At 39.4% G+C, this 21,567-nt stretch overlaps 2 protein-coding genes across 4 annotated transcripts in view; both read right to left on the reverse strand.

The window, feature by feature from the left end:
- Positions 1 to 7,633, reverse strand: part of SCUBE2 (signal peptide, CUB domain and EGF like domain containing 2) — a 63,263-nt gene extending 55,630 nt beyond the window's left edge. The window contains exons 1-2 of the mRNA XM_044425784.1: positions 7,620 to 7,633; positions 2,785 to 2,907 (exon numbers count right to left, since the gene is read on the reverse strand). Coding sequence (XP_044281719.1) covers positions 2,785 to 2,827 — 43 coding nt within the window. The 5' untranslated portion in view covers positions 2,828 to 2,907; positions 7,620 to 7,633. The remainder of the gene's footprint in view (positions 1 to 2,784; positions 2,908 to 7,619) is intronic.
- Positions 7,634 to 16,902: 9,269 nt separating this feature from the next.
- The window catches only part of DENND5A (DENN domain containing 5A), an 89,110-nt gene continuing 84,445 nt past the window's right edge, over positions 16,903 to 21,567 (reverse strand). For all 3 annotated transcript variants that reach the window (XM_044425951.1, XM_044425959.1, XM_044425952.1), the window contains 2 exons: positions 20,152 to 20,320; positions 16,903 to 18,765 (listed from right to left, as the gene is read on the reverse strand). In XM_044425951.1, coding sequence (XP_044281886.1) covers positions 18,582 to 18,765; positions 20,152 to 20,320 — 353 coding nt within the window. In that variant the 3' untranslated portion in view covers positions 16,903 to 18,581. The remainder of the gene's footprint in view (positions 18,766 to 20,151; positions 20,321 to 21,567) is intronic.

Consider the following 21,567-nt stretch of genomic DNA (forward strand, 5'->3'; position numbering starts at 1 on the left):
GTGGCATGGGTAAGCAAAAGTCGCAGGAAGGAAACAGGTTGTGTTGTTGCAACTTGCTGTGGCATAAATAAGCCATGAAGAGCTATGGTTCTCATGAAAACTGGATCACTAATTTTGATAATCCTGTTTAAACAAGAATCCACAAAAATTTTAAACCCATTAAAAAGCAACTATTTGCCTCTAGGAAAATGGTTGTCTGTTTTTTTCTGTAAAGAATGTCTTTTTAAAAATAGAGAAGCTGGTACACTTGCATCTGAAGGAACAGCAATCATGCTAATTTTAAAAATAAACTTGGGAAGTACTGTATGCATGCATACTTTTTAAACACACAGGGAGAAATGGTCGTTTGGGGACAATAAATGCATCTGTATTTTATTCCTCCTCATGATAACCAGCTGACCCTGAACATGCCGAACTACACAAATTACAACCAAGCTTTACTAATTCACCAAAATGTTAACGAAAGCTTTGCCATTTAATGAACCATGACTCTAAGTAATAGGGGTTGTGCAGAAACTGTGCAAGCCCCATCAAAAAAGCAACTGGCCTAGCAGTACCTTTTGGTGAATAGTTTCTTGGTGACCCTCTCTCTTCTAAGGTATATAAAACTTGATCCATAGAGAAGAGAGAGAAAATGCAAATGAAGACAATGTTTTCAAGTAAGATGATGTCAGTGCTCAGTCCCTTTCCAATGCTGCAAATGGGCATGATCTTTTATATTATTTGTGAACTTCATTCTCATTGCAATTTACTTCTATGTGCTTGATTGTTTCTGTTCTTTTGCTATGTATTTCTATTTAATGTCTTATAGTTTGATTTATACTTTTTATTATTTGTTGTTAGTCACTTTACTCTTTTTCAGAAGAGAAAAGCAGGGTAGAAGTGACATAAATTAATGACCCCCTTCATCATGGAGTTTTGCACATTATTAACTGTATCCAGAAAAAGGAATTCATTTCCTTGCAAGCATCACCATCTAGCATTTACAAGTTCCAAATCCACATTAATGCAAGACACCAATGGTGCAATCCTATGGCCTCTCCTTTTTGTCTGGGCAGGGGAGTGGGGAGGGATAGGATTTTCCAAAGTCCAGCTCTGAGGTCCTGTGACTTCAGTGCTGAGACTCCACAGATGATGTCACCACCATAGTCCCCTTGTAGTTGACACAGGACAAAAATGTGATGGCTGCCTGTCTGAGATTGCAAATGGGTCTCAGAGAAGGCGAAAAGAGACATAAGAGGAGGAAAGGGGGGAGAAAGCAGGGGCTAAGGTTTACATCAAGTCCTACTGGCACCACACCCTCCTTCCTTACTTCCCTCCACCCAGCGCTGTGTGGTGTACTGGTAGTGGTTACCAGTGCAGGACTGGGACTCAGGCAAACTGGGTTTTAGTTCCCACTCTGCCATGGAGCTCACTGAATGATTCTGGGCCAGTCACAGACTCTCAGCCCAACCTATCCTCACAGAGTTACTGCTGTGAGGCTGAGATTGAGAGGAGGAGAATTATGTAAGCCACTCTGAGTTCCTCGGAATGAAAAATTCAGAATATAACTATAACAGCAACAGCAACAAAATGAAAATGGCCATCTAGATAAAACACATGGCCTAAGGCACAACAGGAACACAGACTGCCACTGCTGCATCTCATTCCGTGCACAGGATGCGCATAAGACTCCATGTTCAGAAGCTTATGTGCCATGAGGACAGAGAGCACAATCCTGCGTATGGCATCTTCAGAATGACTTCTTCTGTGGATCTTAATAATTAGACAGATCTGTAGCAGAACAAGTGGTCCCCTCAGCCATTCCCTAAGCCATGTAGGGTGTGATCCTGCCCATGATGAGACAGAAAAGAGTTCTGTAACTTTCAACATTACACAACCAACACAGTCAGCTGAGAAATGCCAAGAGTTGTAGCACTCTCTTCTCTCAAGACATGTATAGGATCATGCTCTAAAATACTTCTGATTTCATGATGTTCTGTAACATGAATGTAAACTATCCTACAACATGCAAAAACTGTAGGATGTCTCTCTTCCGCTTTCTAAGCTATATCAATAATCAGCCATGGCATAAAAATCAGAAGAGACACCAAACAACAATTTTACTGTTTTATTATGATTATTACATTGGATATATAGCCTGCCTTTTTTTCTTCTTGTGAGGAATCCAAGGCAGCTTACATAGCTCCATTTTATCCCCAACAATCATCTTGTGACATAGGTTAGGCTGAGAGTCTGTAACTAGCCCAAAAATCACCCACTGAGTTTCATGGTCAAGTGGGAACTACAACTTGGGTCTCCTGGGTCTTTAGTCCAATGTTCCAACCACTACACCACACTGCTCTTGTGAAAAAGCCTGAAAATTACAACCCACAAAACAAAATACTTGTGCTAGCTAGAGCTTTGTTTATGCCTTTAAAAGAACTACGATGTGTATAAATAATGCAAATACACATATACTGGAGAGCCAGTGTGGTGTAGTGGTTAAGAGCAGGGACTGGGACTCAGACAATCTGGGTTCCGGTCCCCGCTCAGCCATGGAGCCAACTGGGTGACTTTGGGCCAGTCACAGACTCTCAGCCCAACCTACTTCACAGGGTTCTTGTTGTGGGGATAAGATGGAGGAGGAGAATGATGTAAGCTGCCTTGAGCCCTTTGTAGGAAAAAGGCAGGATATAAATTGAAAAATAAATAAATAAAAATATACTTGTTTTTCCGGCGTTCAGCTTCAGCTAGAAATGGGGAAAAGCATACCCACAGTATGTAAAGCTACAATGCGCATACCTTTGCATGTCTTTCCTTCTCCACTGTAACCAGGCTTACACATGCACTTGTACAACTTGGGAGTATTTTGACAAATTGCATCTGGGTGGCAGTCATCAATCCCTTCAGCACACTCATCCACATCTGTGAAGAGAAAAGTAAGATGTATAGATGTGCACCTATATATCTGACATATACCAACAGTGATCTAACCAGAAATTCACAGATACAACACTTGGGCATATTACTGTAGGATAATTTACTTATATTTAATTTTAGCAGGTACTGTTCTCAAATACAGCTGCCTGGTAAAAAATTATTCTGCCCATTACAAGCACTAGTATTCTCTATATCTCAAGATCAGATCACCTGATACAATCTTTAACTCATGGAGACAGCTTGAAACTATTTCTGCATAAAGCTACAACAGCACCAGCTACAGACAAGGGCATCTGGGACTGGTACAAGCATGAAGATACTCCTGATGATAAAGGGCCACTCCATGTGTTCAGGTAGCAGCAAGCATAAACCATTAGCCAAGGTTATATATTAGCTAATGGGAGAAACCACACAATTGTCTACAATGAGCACGTAGTCTTGTTGAAGTGAGAGCAGGCTTTACCAACATGATACCCTGTCTTCAATGGTTATGTGAACTGGTATGCAGTGCCATTCAGACAGGAGCATAGATTCCCATATGCAGTAAAATTCAGGGAAATTCAATCTAAGTTACACTATTGAAAAAATAAAGGGCTATCACCATAACATGAAAAAGTCATGAAATGTGATTCCCCACCTCAAGATAAATGAAACACTTCGAAAAAGCTTTTTATAGAAATTAGTATTCAAGAATGTAAAAACTACTGTCATGCACACATTCATTGAACAAATGGTTATTAAATAGGGTGTTTGAAAATAGTTCCGAAATAACTTTTTTCTACTGAAAAGCAATGTTATGTGATGGTAAAAAGCATCGCTGCAGCATAAGACCAGCGGCTACATTCCCCCCACAAAGTCGTTAACATATTTATTAGATTTATATCCCACTTTTTTCTTACACTGAAGTCAAAGCAACTGAAATCATGCTCCTTCGCCTCCTGCTTTCAATCTGATCCCTACAACAACCACCACCACCACCATGCGAGGTAGGTTGAGCTGAGTGTGTGTGGCTGGCCCTAGCCGGTCCAAAGTCACCTAGTTGGCTCCATGGCTGAAGAGGGACTAGAACCCGGATTGCCTGGGATTCCCTATCCTGTGCTCTTCACTACTACACCACACTGGCTCTCAACAGATTCAGCAGAATTTTCAGAGCAAAATAGTTAGGAAAGGTCATAGAGTGTGGAGCCCTGGAAAAAGAGGAAAGTGAGCAGGCAGCACAGCAGGAATGAGGAACCTCCACACCATATATTGTAAAAGATGCCCATCTTGCCCCTGAACTCTGATTCAAAGTAAAAGATTTTCCTTCCTCAGAAAACCAAACCGAACCAAACCAAACCAAACCTTCCACTGGTGACAGTGGAGAGTTTTAAAAGGGCAATGACAGCATGGCATGCTCAGGTTTATTGCTGGGGAAAGCAGAGCTAATACTGCCCACCCCTGCGACCCACCCACCAAATCACCCATTTTCAATGCCCACATTGGTGCAGTGATTTTTTAAAAATTGTGGCATGGGGTAAATTTTTTGGAGAGAGGTTGCTGCTGGGAAGGGAAGGGCTAACTCTCCTGAATGCTGCCCCACCCAAGCCAAAAAGTTACCTCTCGCCTGTTGTTGCTAATGCAAGTTTTTTCAAAGCACCATTTCAGTGGAAGAAAGTTGACCTGTAAACATGTACTGGTGTATGAGTAAATGGGCTCTGCGCAATCAAATTAGGGCCACATGTCACAGTGGGAACACACTCACTTTAGCATCCAGCCCCCTACATGCCTCTCCAAAACCAATTCAGTCTCTAGGCTGAAAATAGTTCCTCACCCCAGTGGCTGTAGAAAATGCATGGAGCTGTTAAGAAATGTACAGGACTGAAATAACATATGGTAACTAGTACTGTGCCAAAGTTTTCAAATATCTGATTTTCAGTACAGAAAACTCCCTCTTAAAGTATTCTTCTGAAACATCAGTTGGCGTGCCAAAATCAAAGCAACTAGCTTTAAGAGAGATGGCCTTCTCAGTAGCTGTGCCCTAATTAAGGAATACTTTCTGCAGAGAGGTCTACTTCATTGTCCTTTCAACAACAGGCAAAGAACCTTTCCCACTAGACCGTTTAGACATATATTTAGCTCTGTACATTTATTTTTCTGCTTCTTTCATCTTGCTTATTGATTTTTTTCTGTTTCATATTTGTTTTACCTCTATTTGCTTGCTTTTTGTTTCCTTTTAAGTAAGTGACCTATTGAAGGGTAGCATAGAAATTCTATAATAAAATCATTTGCTGGCACTTTCAGAGGTTGGGACTCTCTCTCTCTTCTGCACAACACAAGTTCCACAAGTGTTTTGGGTTTTTCATTAGCAATGTAGTGCCTTATGTAGTGCAAGAAAATACTCTAAGTGTATATTAATAATTCAAGGTTTGCATAGATATATTTATTCCTCTTTACATACAACTGACAATACTTTAAATATATAAGAATATACTTTTACAATTCGATGTTAATTTGAAATTTGTATGTGTAGCATGGAAAAATCTATCAAAACACATCACACAAAGAGCAGGTGAAAAACCACAAATGATGGGTAGTTTTGTTTCCATCTAAATGCAGTTATAATCTGATGTAACACCAAGAAAAGAGGAAAAAAATACAGTGAGGTGCTCAAGATCATAGTGTTGGGGATTCAAGTAGTTAGTGACTATTATAAAAAAGGCCTATAAAGAAAAACTGCAAAAAAACTACAAAATTATCCAAAGTTACTGCTTAAATCCCTCAAACTGCCTACAAGTTGCTGCTAATACCCAGGAACATACCTTGAGTTGCAAGCTGAATATTCATAGAGCCACATTCTGAATACTGAATTCAAACCCCATCTACAATATACCAATTTGTTCAAGTGGATTTGTCCTAGAACTACCACTGACTGAAACTCTTCCAAAGAACAGAAAAAATGAGGTGGAGAAAAGGAATGGTAAAGTCTGTTACAAGAAAGTTGAACAGAAAACAACAGAGCTTGCATAGGCAAACTGCAAGCAACTTCATATACCTTAATAAGAACATTCAACATACACCACGTATTCTGTTCACTGGTATCTCAATCCTTAATAAAATGTACCTGGAATTATAGTTTTCCTTTAAATCCATAGGACCTACTTCCAAGTGAACATGTTTAAGATGAGACTATCATCCTGTTTACATCATACAAAAAGAACATGCACCAATATCCCTAATATGGGTGCAATGTTCCAATTTAGTTCCAACTTTCCTCACTCTGTAGAACCAAATGCTACAGAACCATCACAGAAACAATGTTTTTTGAAAGTCTCACTAAAATGATGACACACAAGCATCAATTAATATTTTCATGTACAGATTTTTTTTAAAGTGTTTTAATATCTAACTAGAAAGAACAGGCATGAAATACCCTAATACATAACAATGCAATTAATTTGAACCCACACTTATAGTATGTAGCTGACTGCATTTACAAGAGCTGAGCAGGACCATTAGGACAAGGCATTTTGGAGGGTTGCAGTTGGAGACAACATGACAGCACGTAACAACCTGGCTATGCTTTCTTACAAAATGTGCTCATTATAAGACAAACCAAGATGGCTTTAAGAACAACAGTGGCAAAGGTACATGAACAGTAACTAAATTTCATAACTGATCAAATAATGAGATTCTTTTAAATCAACCTTTTGAAAATATTTTGTCATATATTTTACATGTACCTTTTTCTAGTTAGTGTGAATTTGAACAAAATCTTCATGTCTTTCATACAGTTTTAAACTGCATAGCTAGGATAAATTCATGTTATAAATCAGACAAACCCACCAAAAATGAAGCCAGCCCAATATTTTCTTTTCCTCTTCAAAATTGTGCTATTTGTAAAGTACCAAGTGTATTTTATGTATTACATTACCACATGTTCTCATTTCAAGGAGACTTAGTCCCAAGTTAAGTGCATATAGGACTGCCTAATTTCTTACAATGGAGAAGTGGTTTTTTTAAGAATTAAGATTTGTGAAGCTAAAACTACTGATCACGAGTGTAAACACTGCTTGTACACACGTGCTAAAGTACCTCAGAGACTAAGCGGATTGCTAAGTAGCAATCGTATACAGCTCCTCTAATCAAATCCACAAGTCTCTCGCCTACAAAAGCTCAGAGCACAACAGTCTCGCCTCAGACATGCGTGTCACAAAGTTTTTAGCTGCCATAAACTGACAAGTCTTCTGAAATTTATTGGAAACAGAAAATGCACTAAGATCAATGGAACGTCAGCATTGCACAGATAACAGGCTCTCAGAATTGAAGTCAGCGGAGCTAACTCCTTGGGTGGACCCTGGCCAAGGATAACACCCGACCTATCCAAAACTGATCCAGCTGGGTTTGCGCAACTCTCCCAAAACCGCGGTCGGTTTTTGGTCACCAAAGCAGACTGAATTTAAACTTGCGGACAGCAAGCAGGTGACCAGCCCCGCGCGCATGCAGAAGAGGAGCACTCTGCCCGCTGTCAGCTTTATTCGGAAACGCGCCCGCAAAGCTCCTTGCAACCCTCAGCGTGGAACCGAGCGAGCGCCAAACTCGGAGCCGCCTTCACGCTCACGGCGTGCGCTCAGCTCGGGGAAAGAGTCGGCCAGGGCGCCCGGCCCCTCCGTCGGAGCATGCTGCGCCACGCCACCATCTCGACTTAGTTGGATACTAACCCGGGAAGAGGAGCACAGCTGCGCGCAGCTGTCCTTGGGGGGGCGCGGTGAACAGCAGGAACGAAGGCTGCGGCACCACCAGCAACAGCAGCAGCACCCGCACCCGCCGGAGTGCCTCCGCCAAAAAGCAACGGTGTCCGGACCCCATCGATCAGCCGCCGCGGGCTTCGGCGCCTGCCGCCGCCACCGTTGCTAGTGCCGAGACGGCGGCCGCCGCCCCCTAGGGCCCAGCCGGGGCGCGTCCGCAAGAGGAGGTGTCTACAGGGAGTTGACCCGCCCCGGGCCTCGGCCGAGCCTCACGTGCGAGCTGGGGCTGGCCGGCAAGATAGGCGCGGAACGCGCACGCGCCGGGGCCGGAGACCGCCCCTTGCGAGGAGCGCGCCTCTTTCCCGCGCTTCCTTCAGAACTCCTCGACTTAGCTTTTCTTTCGTAAAGAAAGGAAAGCCTTGGAAGGAAAACTAGTGCTACCCACCCGACCTTGCATGCAAAATAACCACGCGTCGGAGGCTCACATAAAGTGGATCGCGCTCCTGATATGGCGCCCTACATGTTCCTCTCAATCCCACAGTCGACCCTCTCCTTCAGGTGGCCGCACTTGCTAGGCAACTCGATTGGAGGCTGTTGTCCTATCATCGGGCTTGAGCTACGATTCAACTGCTAGGTTGGCTTCTGAAAGCGGAATAGAAGGCACAGGTTTCTCCTCCCTTAAATGTTTTGGGCCAGCCCTACTAATTGTAAGGAAGCATCTCCAGCTGGTTCTTCAGACTCTCTGTTTGGAAACTTCTTTGTCATCTCAGGCTCGGTATGATCCAAACAAGCTTCCCATCTTTCCTCTCAAATTGTCTAGTGCTTTTTATGCATTGACATTATTACTAATCCAGCTTCCCTGTTTTGCTGCTATGTGCCATCAAGTCATCTCCAAGTTAGGGCAACCTTATGAATGAAAGCCCTCCAAAATGTTTTATCCCTGACATCCCTGCTTAGCTGTTATTTAAGACAGTGGCTTCCCTTATGTAGTCAATCCATCTCATATTTGGTCTTCCTTTTCTTTTGCCTTTGGCTTTCTCTGGCATAATTGTCTTCTCCAGTGAGTCTTGTCTTCTTATGAAGTGCCCAAAGTATGACAGACTCAGTGTTGTCATTTTCTTCTCTGTTTAACATAGCCAATATAGCGCAGTAATGTTGTTTTATAACATTTTAAACATTCAGCTGTTTTTCTGGCACCTCAGCAAATATTCATGCTATCTGGTCACTCCTTGCAATCTTCTCTCTGCTGTTCTCACACACTGATCCCCACACACTATCACTCTGTTGTCAAAATCACTTTCTCTTTTCATTGCTGCCATCTTCAGTAAGGATCCTTAAATCCTTATGCTTTGAAGGGCTTCATGGTCTTGCCCCTCCAGCAGTCTTCCATTCAAATATATGTGCTCTTTCCACTTAGAACTCCCTTTGGGAAACCTTCCATTTTTCAAATACCACCTCAAAACCCACTTTTTCCATGAAGCCATTGGCACAGCCCAGAATTGTTCATTTTATTTCATTCATTTATGTATGGAATTCTAGTCTGCCCTTCAGGATTCAGTCTTTTTATAACTGAGTCCAAGCATGTTCAAATGAAACATCTGGATATTGCTTCCTATTTACACTTCCGTCACTCCCTTCCTACTTACCCTGTTTTCCCTATGTTGAATTTTAGATGGTAAACTCATCCTACTTATCTTGTTACATTCAGTAAAGCACCATGCATATTTATGATATAATAGTAACAACTGCACCATGCATAATTATGATATAATAGTAACAACTGCAACACACATAATTTCCTTAGCTTAGAATCCACCAGAACTCCACTTTCATGTATTTTCATTTTTAAATATATATTTCGCATAAAATACTTTACGGATGCAATCTTATACCTACTTACCTGAGAATGCACTTCACAGAAACCAATGTATAGGATTACCTTTTAAGTCAGTAGCCTTTGCTTGCAGCTATCTCTGAATATGTAACATTGCGGTGCTTAAAAAGATGCAGGTTCCTGACTGGCTACTTCCAGCTCAACATTTGCATTAAATATATAACTGTTTTTCATAAGTGCCTTAGCAGCTTGATCCAGTGCAAAATTAGATGTGCCTAAACCAATTGAAATAAGAGGCACTGCTTGTAGCTTCATATAGTCAGGCTGTCAGCAATAGAATTATGTTACTTTCTTTTCTTCTCCATGACCTTTCTATTCCCACTGAAGGAAGGCAACTCTCTCGCCTTCCATCTCTTTTGTTTGCTGTGGGAGAAATACCAGCTGATTTCTAGAGATTCAGACACATATTGCCAAGTGAATTGTTAAAAACTTTTCAGTCTTTTGTCTGCTTCCCTAATGGTAGCCATAAATTACATATACTTCTTCTCACTAGTGTATCAGGCTTCATTGCTTCTGAAACAACCACTGTTATTCTCTTAAAAGAATTTTTTTAAATAGAAGCAGGCCTATTATATGTGATGAGCCTTTTAAAATCACAGTCAAAGCCCAGTATAATGCTACAAGATGCCAATTACATAGTTCAGCAATTCTTCCAACTTTTCTTACAAAATTGAAAGAAGAGAGAAGTAAAATTAAAATTGCTCAGTAATGCAATAAGCCTGTTCATAGACACTTGGACTAGGAAGAAATTTGTTGTTAAGCTTTTATTTATTTATTTAGAACATTTTTATGCTGCCCCATTCGCAAAAAGCCTCGGGGTGGCTTACGAAACAAATTTTTATGCTATATCTACAATATATTTATTCTATATTTATATCTATTACAGACCTACCAAACAGTTTGTAATCACAGATTGTACAATATGTTCACCAAAAATACATAGGAACATAGTTTTCTTTTGGTATATTAGATCAGGGTAGCCCAACTTTTTATACCTTGAGGGACACATGAGAACCTTGAACTCAGGAGTCACACAATGAATTACATTTCCATTTCGTAAATTAAAAGTGTTTGGAATATATTTATTTAACTTAATATATACAATATATTTAATTAACCATTAAACAAGGCAGAATTAATTTTAAGATTATTTTAGGACTAATTGAATGAACAATGTTTTGTGGGCCTGTGAGCTCTTTCTCTGACCACAGCCCAAGCTCAATGATCACTCCTCTGGGATGGTCCATCCCTTCCTTCCCTGTTTCTCCTGCCCAGAAACCCTCTCATGTGACCCCCCCCCCCTTCTTCCTTCTTGGAATTGGTGCACTGAGCCTCTTGTATTTGACCAGACAGACTTTCCCCAGCATGCCCCAGCTGCTCCTGTTGACAAGTGCAAAGGTGATCAGCTTTCTTTGACTTGTCAGTGTTATGCTGCTTCTCTCCTTCACTCCTCTGAAAAAGTGTGCAGGGTCTTTTCAAACCTTTATGAGTGTCTCCGTTTGTCTTTTGGCTCAAGAAACAACTGACTGAAAATTGTATCTATTCAGAAGTAAATCAGATTTTTGTCCATGGCCTTAGAAGGAAATCACATTGACTTCAATGAAGCTAATGCATGAGGAAGTCAGGGGCTGCACTCGTTTGCTTCTGTGCAGAGGGGCGGTGCTGGTCCCACTGGCTTTGCCCCAGGAGGGTTTGAAGGACCACCCCATATTAGATGCTAACAGGAAAGAAATATCGCTTTCTAATTCTGCAACACTTCGCTTCAAAGCTTCAGAACTGATGTTTCCAAAGCCTTTTGAGTTTCATATTACTCTTAAGGAGTCTTATTATATGATTGACCTGTTTCATGGGGAAGGATTTATCTCATTAAATAATCTTAATGTCTGATCTTTCTGAGTACATCCCATATACATTTAGGAAGTCCTCATCCTAAGGAAGTCCTAATCAGTTTATTATTATTTATTATTTATTTGGGGTTTTTGTATGCCGTCCCATTCGCATGAGCCTCAGAACGGCTTCCAATACAATCAAGCTTCCTTCCAGCTAAGTAAGTATGGGATTTGTAGCCTAAACTAGTCATACATTTTTATGCTTTTGTAGATTTGCTAGCGCTCATTATTTAGCATGTTCCTATTACCTCTTATATGTTCCTACAGCTAATGGGGCATATAATGTTAATAAAATACTGTTTGATAAAGCAAGGCAGAGAGCCAGTATGGTATAGTGGTTAAGTGCACAGGACTAGGACTCAGGAGATCTAGGTTCTGGTCCCCATTCAGCCATGCAGCTCACTAGGTGACTTTGGGCAGTCACAGACTCTCAGCCCATCCTACCTCACAGAACTGTTGTTGTGAGGATATGATTGAGAGGAGGCAAATATGTAAACTGCTTTGAGTTCCTTGAAAGGGAAAAAGGCAGAAGATAGATATAATAAATGCCCCTTTTGAGAGGTAATAGCGAGTGGACATCCAGTTACCTTCATTCACTAACGGATTGGTTTCTGTCATGAGACTGGGAAGAGATTCCTCTTCTCCCTGCAGAGCCCCCCACCTTCAAGATCTGCTCCAGTGATTTCATGCAGATGTTAAATAGCACAGGGGATAAAATGGAACCCTGCAGTACCCCATATCATAACTGCCATGGCGCAGAACAGTATTCACCCAGCACCACCTTCTGGAATCAGCCAGTCAAGTAGGAACAGAACCGTTGCAATGCCTAATCCTAACCCTACTCCAAGCCGGACCAGCCTATCCAGAAGGATACCATGGTCAGTGGCAGTATACACCTTTATACCTAAAGTATATGCTTCAGATATTAGATCTTCCATTGTGCCGTTTATAATTGTTAAAATCTGCTTCAGCTCTCACATCTCACCAATATTTTTCATCTAGTGTTTCTTGATTTATAAAGCTTTTACAGATCTTTTCTTGTCCAAATTTAAGAAATATATCTCACTCCCCTTTGACATAGCTGGAACCAGGTCAGATACTCTGTTGTGCTTTATAGAGCAAATGGAATATAATTTCTTCTTGTCTGTATCTCCTACTTAGCAACCTTTTCCTTTTTCAACAGCAATTCTAAGCAATTTAAGTTATTTAGGATTTGTTTCTTAATCTATTGGTTTCCTGGTTATTTGTATGAACTTGCTATCTAGAATCAGTGTCACCTCAGATTTGTTTACATGTGTAATATGTCACTACACAGTACTTGCAAAAATTTGCTTACATTCAAATCTCTCCTGCAACACAGGTCATATTGCCATTGACAGAAACAGGAATGTCTTTCATATACTGAGAATGTTAGAGAACAATATTGAAAGAAGTGAGCAACAGGCGGAAGATTCTAGTGGCAGAGGTTAAAGAGAGATAGATCTCAGGTAGTTCTAGGAACAAGAATGGGTAGCTCTGCATGAAACAAGCCAGTGGGTAGATAAAAATCTGGTTCCAGTGATGTCAAGGGCAAAGGAGACATTTCATTCATTTGGAAAAGTCATACAGCAAGGCAGAGTCTTTATGAGACAGGTTTATAGCTCAAGAAACCAAAAAGGTAGACTAATAGTTGCTCCATAGAAAATATAAATATGCTGGCAAAACAAGCAGTGTGAGAACCAGTGTGGACTAGTGGTTAGTGTTTTGCTGGGAATATGGAAATCAGGATTCTCCTTGTCACCTGGCAATGAAGGCTTGTGCGTGACTGAGCCAGCCAGTCACTGACTCAGCCCAGCTTACCCCACAGGGTTCTTGTGAGGATAAAAATAGAAGCAAGATGATTATGTGAGCTGCCTTGGGTTCCTTGCAGGAAGAAGGTTGGATAGAAATATAATCAAATAAATACTGGAGTTACTAAAAAATAACTGAAAGATGCTGAAATGTCAGGGCTCCAATCCTTTACCCAGAATGTGTACAGGCTTCTGTTCAACAGCACCATCTAGTTACAACATTTCCCTCACTAAATACAACCATTCTGTAAATATGATGAAGGATGTTCTATATTTATACTGTTCAGTATATGTAAGAGAATTTTAGGGTACAATTCATTGCATGTTTAGATAGTCACAAGTCCTACAGCTCCCAGCATCACTTGGATATCCATTTTGGCTAGGAAATGCTGGGAGTTTTAGGACTTGGTTCTGTTCAAATTTACATAGGGTTGTTCCCTTAGAAACAATGTTTAGTTTTTCCTCTGAGATTCACTGCTAAAAGGAGCCTTTGTGCTTCACCCAAGATGGAAACATGACTGTCAATGGGATTTTATATTTCCAAAATGGAGAACCAACATATTCCCGATTCTTGCTGCTAGCATTTCTGAGGACAACTCCAAGTCTGACATTTTAACTATCACATGACCTGCAGAGCTCTATATGAATGTCTGTGAACCCCTTTTCCTCTCTTAATTTTTGGACTCTGAATATGCAGCCACTGTGTTTTCATTACCAAATCAATTTTTCTCCCAGTTCCCCACCATCTCAAAATCTGCTTTTTGTAAAATCCTACAATCACAAAGGTTGCACATTTTTGCCTTTTTTTTTGATTGGCCTAATAAAAGTATTAGTCTGAGAATTTTGAATTTTCTTTAATTGGGATCAACATAGCTGTCATATCTTCTCATTCTGAAGCTCCATCCTGCTATAAGGATGGTTGATTTCTATACATGGATAACCCCGCTTAGAGACTCCTCAGCAGCCATTTCTAAATCTGCCAGCCAGAGGATATCAGTCTCCCATTTGACTCTGAGAATTACTCCTCAACAGTTTCCTCTGCTGCTCAGCTATACAGGAATAAAAGACTGCAGAAATTGATGGTGGTCCTCTAAAAAGTACAGCCAGTATCCTGCAGGGATGGAGCCAGTGAAAGACCAGGCTCGAAGCTTTAGTTGAGTGCAGTCCTTTCCTTCAACATCAGTTCCTCATGGGGGAAAAACACTCTAATGAGAATTTCTGTACTCAGAATTCCAGCCTTGTCTAGCATGACCCACAGGGTTAGAATAAGCAGCCACCAGAAATGGTACATCCAATTAATTTTGTCGGGGATATCAGAAGAAAGCTTTATTGCAGTTCAGTAAAGTTAGCTGCATGTGTACAATATTTAAAATTACAAGTTACAATTTGGAAACTATAAATATAATATCTATTTCTGTTCTGGTGCTATAAACTTCAATGACTGGCTTCAAAACATAATATAACTTCTTCTCATTATAATTATTAAAATTAATGCTGCATTTTGAGAGAAGTAAACAACCAATCTCTAGTTATAAAAGGAACTACAAAGTTTTAAAGTAAACATACAACATATAAAAATAATCAAGCCTCCAGACATCTTGAACTATGGCAACAGAAATCTTGCCAAGAATGTCCAAGAATTCATTTTTACTGAAAGCTTAATTGCAAAAGCAGTATTTGTCTGTATTCTCATACATAGTGCACACAGAAATAAGGAAATCTAGAATGCTACTTTAAAATTTAAAATATTCTTTACACTGTTGGAATGTGAAAGAATAGAAAATAACTCTTCTAGATATCAAATATGATTTAAGGCACAATCCTATGTATGCTTTGACAGAAAAAAGCCAGCTTCGTAAGTTAGGGCATGATTGGAATTGACTTGCTTAAATGGAAAGGCCTAACAACAGGATAAAATATTCTATCTAAAACTGCATAGGATTGTGCCTTAAAGGATTATATGCTGGCAAAGAACTTAAATAAGCACTGGCAATAACTACTTTCAAAGCTATTAAATAAAAAAGAACCACCCTCTTAGCCATAATTTCGGATTTGTGTATGATTCTGATAAAAAAAACACGTGAATTAAAGAATGTAATATGTGATGCTTAGGTTCTCTTATGAAATGGAGATAATTTGGATGAATACAAAGATTTTAGAAAGTATGCTGTTAGCCTTTGTTTTAACCGTAAGTTTTTCAGCACACAGAAACTGTGTATCCCCTAAGCATTAGTTCACCAATGTCAAGCTAGGACCTGTACTTTACACAAGTTGCATACAAAATATATGCATATATTGGGTTTCAAAGTTTGAATATGGTTATTTGTTACCTTCATTCTGATTTGCTATGCCCTTTAACACACAATATTTAAAATAAAATATTAAAAATTGAGCTGCATTAGTATTGCCACAAATTCAGGGACAGCAATGCAGTTCAGGGCAAGGAGGAGAGGAGATATGGGCTGTTTTAGGATTTCTAAATAGTTTACCCCAACCATCAACTCTTACTAGATTCTGATATCAAAACAACCTGTGAAGGCAAGCTAATTGCCTGGCTGATATACAATTAGTATGTGCAGGTTAGTTAACAAGCTGCTATGGTTTATTAACCACCCAACAATTGTGTGAATAGGCTGAATACCTACTGGGTTTATTTTCCCAGGTGCAACTACAATTTGCAGTATACTGCATCAATTTTATTTTACTTATAAAACAAATTTAAAGATACCACTACATCCACTTCATTTATCTTGGTTATCAACAGCTACCCATCTATATCACAACCTGTTTTAGAAAGTCTTCTGTTTCAAAAGCAGTTTGCCTTGTCATATTGGGGAACAATCCTAAAATACTACAGGTCTAAAGCTAGCTCAAGTTCAAAGAACTAGTATTGCAGCTCTTTGATACATCCTCCTAGACATAGCTATATTGTTTTAGTTACCTTTTGCAGCTTTTTTACCTGCAATGAAGTTGGACCCCAACATTTGGTTATCATCAGCATCTTTGTTAGTGGCTGGAAGAAGCCTAATAACTTTAAATAGTACATGATTGAAATATGAAAGAGCAGGTCCCACAACCAGTCTAATGTAATATAACAACATTTAAATAATTGGAAAGTGATGTTTGCTTTCTTGGAAAGTCAGAACAAATAAAGAAAGTACAACCTGCCTCCTCTTTTTCTATAGAAAGAGATGTCAGAGATATCTGACATAAATCTAACCATGATGTGTATCCACACAATTTTCTTCTTCAATCATATGCTGCGTCAAGCTGCTATTGCAGAAAGGCAATTATTGAGGTACCTAATAGAGAAGCCACCATTTTGTTATATGCAAGCTTAAGGAATGTGACATTGCAAAAGAAAGCCCTGAGAAGACCTGTAGCAGGTTTGTTAACTCCACAGGTTCTGTGTGTAGTTGTGTATAATACCTTTCAATGATATAGCAAAAATACTATTTTGTGAGCCTGGAGGTAACCTTGGTAGAGCTGCACAAGCAAGACCAATATGAATATTTTCATCCATCAAAAAAGATGAAGTAGTTTGAGCTGTGTATCATCTGACCTCTGTATTCTTACAAGGAGAACCAACTGAGATAAGAAAGAAGGGTATACCAACAAGTTAATAATGAAAAACACAAGAAAAGTAAAAATAGTAAAATTTAATACATGTGCTATATTTTTAAGTTACTGGAATAAAAATGTCCACAAGATGTAGGAAATAAAGAATAATGCTACCTGTTGAAGAGACTGACAATTGAAACTTCCTTTATCATTGCTCCTTATGTTAAAGAGCCTAGCTTTTAAGATAACATTTATACAGTGAAGGCCTCCTAATACAGAGGTCTAAAGCCCTGTACAGTGTAGCATAGCATTCCCTCAGTTAAGTATGCATCTCGTAGGGTTTGTACTTGAGAATTCTAACAAGAACAGTTGTTTCTAGGCAGGCATTCACTAGGTTTGTCCAACTGTAATTTTACTATTTAAAAGGTTCACAAATTCTGAACACTATGAAGGTGAGCTAATATTTTTACACAATGTTCACAAGCATTCAAGAAACCTAGTCTTTTAACAAAACACAAAAATTAGCACATGAATGCTTAGCATTTCAAAAACATGTGTTACATGTGTTCCACTTGTGAACTGGGGTTACCAAGAGAAGGATTTGAAAACCTGACATGGCATTAGGCTGAGTAGCAGAATAAGTCACAGTAATACTGACCTCACTCATACCCAACCTCAAATAATTGAGCCAGCACATGTGCTTATGATGCCGTTATAAAGTTGTGCCAGTACTGCAGGATGTCACACGATTGTGAAACCTGCAAAATCCAATTCTACAGATTTATACATTGGTCACCATTACATAGTGTATGTATGGCTTTAGCATGATCTTTTCAGTATTTTTATGATTGGAGGGGTGAAACATAAACAAGTTGAATTTGAAAGCTGGGTTGATGCTGAGATTTTGCTGACAGATACTCTTATCCTGGGCTTCTCTTTAAGTGAACTGAACTCTTATTCGGTCCTGACTTAAAAACACAACAGACATGTAACATAGCCTGTTCAATATATAAGATTATTTATCCTTTTTTAAGACAAAGACAACATGATGAAAAGTTAAATAAATAAATGCCAGTTAAAAACACACATATACTTTTCTCTGTGCAATTCCGTACCATATGAAAAAATATCACTAATCTCTGTGCATCTGCATGGTTCAGTCCTCCAAAATCTGCTAAAAATAATACTGTCAACAAAATGAAAAAGTGTTTTGCTAATGAAGGACTTTGAGACTCTTAAAAACAATATTTAAACTTTTAGTTTCTTTGAAGCGCAGCAGTAACCCAAATTGGAAAGGCCAGGGATGATAATATAAGTACATAATGAAATGTTAGTTTTAAATTGCTTAATAACTCTTAACAGAAATGGAATGTATTAATTACACTTTGCAAGATACAGTCTGAAGGCAAGTTCTGAGAATGCAAGAGCTTCCTCACTGCATCATTTTCTATGGCAAAGAAATATTACAGCTTTAAAATAAGCTGCACAATACTTATTATCTAACTCTTTCACATGAAAGTGTGTAAAAGCAAATCAGCAAATAAACTCTAAATGTGATTTAAGGTATCTTTTCTCCTTTACACATTGGGTATATAGCTTCAATCCCTATTTTCACACTCTAATTTGGAGCTTCTTTCCAGAAGAGTTGTGTTGAGTGACATGAATGTTTGGATGTAATGTATTAGCATACAGAATCTTTGCACACTAATGTTTTATTTCTTGTTGCTTTTTTCTTTTAACAGTGCTTGTAGCTTGAGTCAGATCAGATGTCAATTCCTTTAACGAGAGATGCCTCCAGTGTGATGTTAAACTCCTGCAAGGTCTGTAGCACACGTATCAAGGAATTCACCAATGTATGATCCTTTATGAGTGCTGTTTCCTCATACATCTGAGCGGTGATGGAGCAGTCTGCCAGCAAGGCAATCCAGTGGTGCAAGAGGTGATCTCTGCAATGGAAAATTTTAGAATTCCGAAACCAGGTATTAAATAAATGTTCTTCCTTTACAAAGAAACATTGCTTTCTCCACCCCACCAACCTTTCTGCATTTTGCTGTGTTATAACCTGGAACTGAAATGGATTTAATTGGTTTTGAAGCAAATAAGATTTCCAACAGTGTGCAAGTGCAAAATACTTTTATAATGGCACAGAAGTGAAGAAAACAAAAATAAATTGGCACTTGCTGATTGAAAAGGTATTCACTGCCTTTGATGTGATATGTTTAAATAAGCAATCCAATGCTTCCAGAAGTCACATAGTCTACTCTAAGTAGCTGAATAGAGTCCACCTGTGTACAATTCAGTATCACAGGATCTCAGATTAAATACTGCAAATTCTGCAAGTTTCTTGGTGCTTCTTAAAAATGCCATCATGAAGAGCTACAGTATGAAACAACTCCAGCATGAAGTTGTGGAGAAGTACAGATTGAGGGTGGGTTATAAAAGAATCCTAAACTATGGATATTCCTTGAAACACTGTTAAATCCCTTATTATAAAATGGAAAGAATATGTCTTAACCAGAAATCTGCCTAAAGAAGGCCATTCATCAAAACCCAGTGATAAGCTCAGGAGAGTATTTGTCAGAGAAGCTGCAAGAAGCTAATGAAAGAGTTGGAGAGATCCACAGTTCTCCACAGTCCAGTCTCTACAATATCTGGAATGGAGGTTGGGTCTGCAACATGCACCCCTGAGTTTTGATACTGAGGAATGGCTTTTATCCTTCTCAGCACCAAACTATTACCCCAATCATCATACCTATCTCTGACCACATGTCTTCAACCTTAGACCTTCAAGTCTTATTTGAAATTGGATGTTTCTTTCTGCCATATCAGAGGGGACCAGCAGAATGACAGCACTTTCTTGCCTGCTCTTTAGAGCCACAATGAAACGCCTGAAAAAAGTGGCAGTGCAGCAGTATATCAATGCATTCTGGCAGCTGGCTTCCAACCCAACTGGAAGCCTGCTACTTGGGAATCCACTTCTTGAGAAGCTACATGAAGCTAGATCCCTACTAAGGAAAGGCAGAGGGGGAAAAACTAGCTGCCCAAGGAATAAAACCAAAAGTGAAAGTAAAGGGAAACTAGGCCTATAGCAAGTAAGAAGCTGTAACCATGTGGCTTGAAAGACAAAACAGGGAGGAGCATCCCACTAAAGAAGCAACAGATTGACTCTATCTGGTTCAGAGGAAAATGCCATCCCAAAGAAAAGAATACGTAGGATGGTCAAAGGATACAGAATCTGGTCAGCAGAATGAAACTGATAAACGTGAATGCATCTCTGTTGTGTGGCTAATAGGCAAAGCATGTATAAATGAATCAGAATAGCAATGTAATACCTGGCACCAAGGCACACCAGCATCTGAAACTTGCCATCTTTCCCAATGTTTCTAGGAGTGTTGTTGATGGCTGTGACAAAGCGACAAAAACTCCGGGCTCTTTTCTGCCAGTTTTCTTCTGGAACCATTTCATTCTGATCTAGAGCTTCGTAATAGCCTTGTGCTTTTTCTGAAGACAGCCAGAGATATTCAGTATAATTATCAAGTCAGTGGAAAATCGCAACATCTCCTCCACACACATACTGGTGGCAGCTTAATTATTTTCTTGATAAAAAGATCTTGATTTGATTCTGATCACCTACTTCTTGTGAAACAGCGTAATCTTTAAAGGACTGATAAATGTATTCAGTGGGCCTGTTCATATGCCATGACAGCTCACTTTGGCTTAATATACTTGCAGAGCTGTTGTGTTGTGCCAAGTGCCTCTGGCTGTCATTTTTTCCTGGAACCCACAAGCATCCAACTTGTTATGTCGTACAAACCCAGGTAACACTTACTGCCTGGGTTTGCAGCACATCACAAGCCACAAGAAGTCTGGCACCCATGGAGAGCTGTTGTACTTGATAATACAGGCCAAATAAATATGTAGGTATTATCAGGCACTACCACCTCTGAAAAAAACTGAGACAATATCATATAAGCACAAATGTAAAGCAATGCTGATAAAATCAGCACAATTAATGAATTGATTCTCATCTTATTTGTTAAAGTGGGAGAAGAAGTAAAAAAATAAATTCCACCACTGACCCTTAGAATTTCAAATCAGGCAGCTGTTAAAAGGCTGCTCAGTTTAGCAGATTTTCTTCCAAAACATTCTTTTGACACCATTTCAAAGTCAAACTGGGTGTGATATTGGCTAGATCCATGTGTAGAAAAATGCAGCAGTGTAGAAAAGTGACAGCAGAGTTCAGTTTTAATGACAAAAGGAACACAGAGATGAAGACTATCAAATTCTCCCTCCACTTACTACAGACTTTCTACCAGCCTCTTCAACTTAAAGTCCTTTTACCATCAAAGAAATTCTGGCACCAAAAGTCAGCTGAGGAAATAAGTATTGGGGAATGGGGGAATTAACTGCAGGGAAGAAAGTCACAGAACTGAGGAAGGTTTAGTGCCTCTCATCCATGCACCCTATTATTTAAATTGATCCCCATTCACCCACTTTCTTCCTTATTATTAAAGGAGAGCTGTGTTTATACACATGGATCTGCTGTAGCCATATCTAAGTTTGGCTGTAAACTCTACAGCATCACAGACCTAGTTGATCACTTACTCACATTTGTTCTCCCTTTTCAAATTTATCAGAGGCAAAGAATGTCTTTGCCCTGTAAGTGGATCAGTTGGGTTGTGTGTTGATCTAGATTTATTTCTGTATTTAATGTATTTTAATTACTCTTTTATTATTTTAATCAATTT

The sequence above is a fragment of the Varanus komodoensis genome, unplaced genomic scaffold (genome assembly GCF_004798865.1).
Source record: "Varanus komodoensis strain SLA01 unplaced genomic scaffold, ASM479886v1 scaffold16, whole genome shotgun sequence".
NCBI classification, from domain to species: Eukaryota; Metazoa; Chordata; class Lepidosauria; order Squamata; family Varanidae; genus Varanus; species Varanus komodoensis.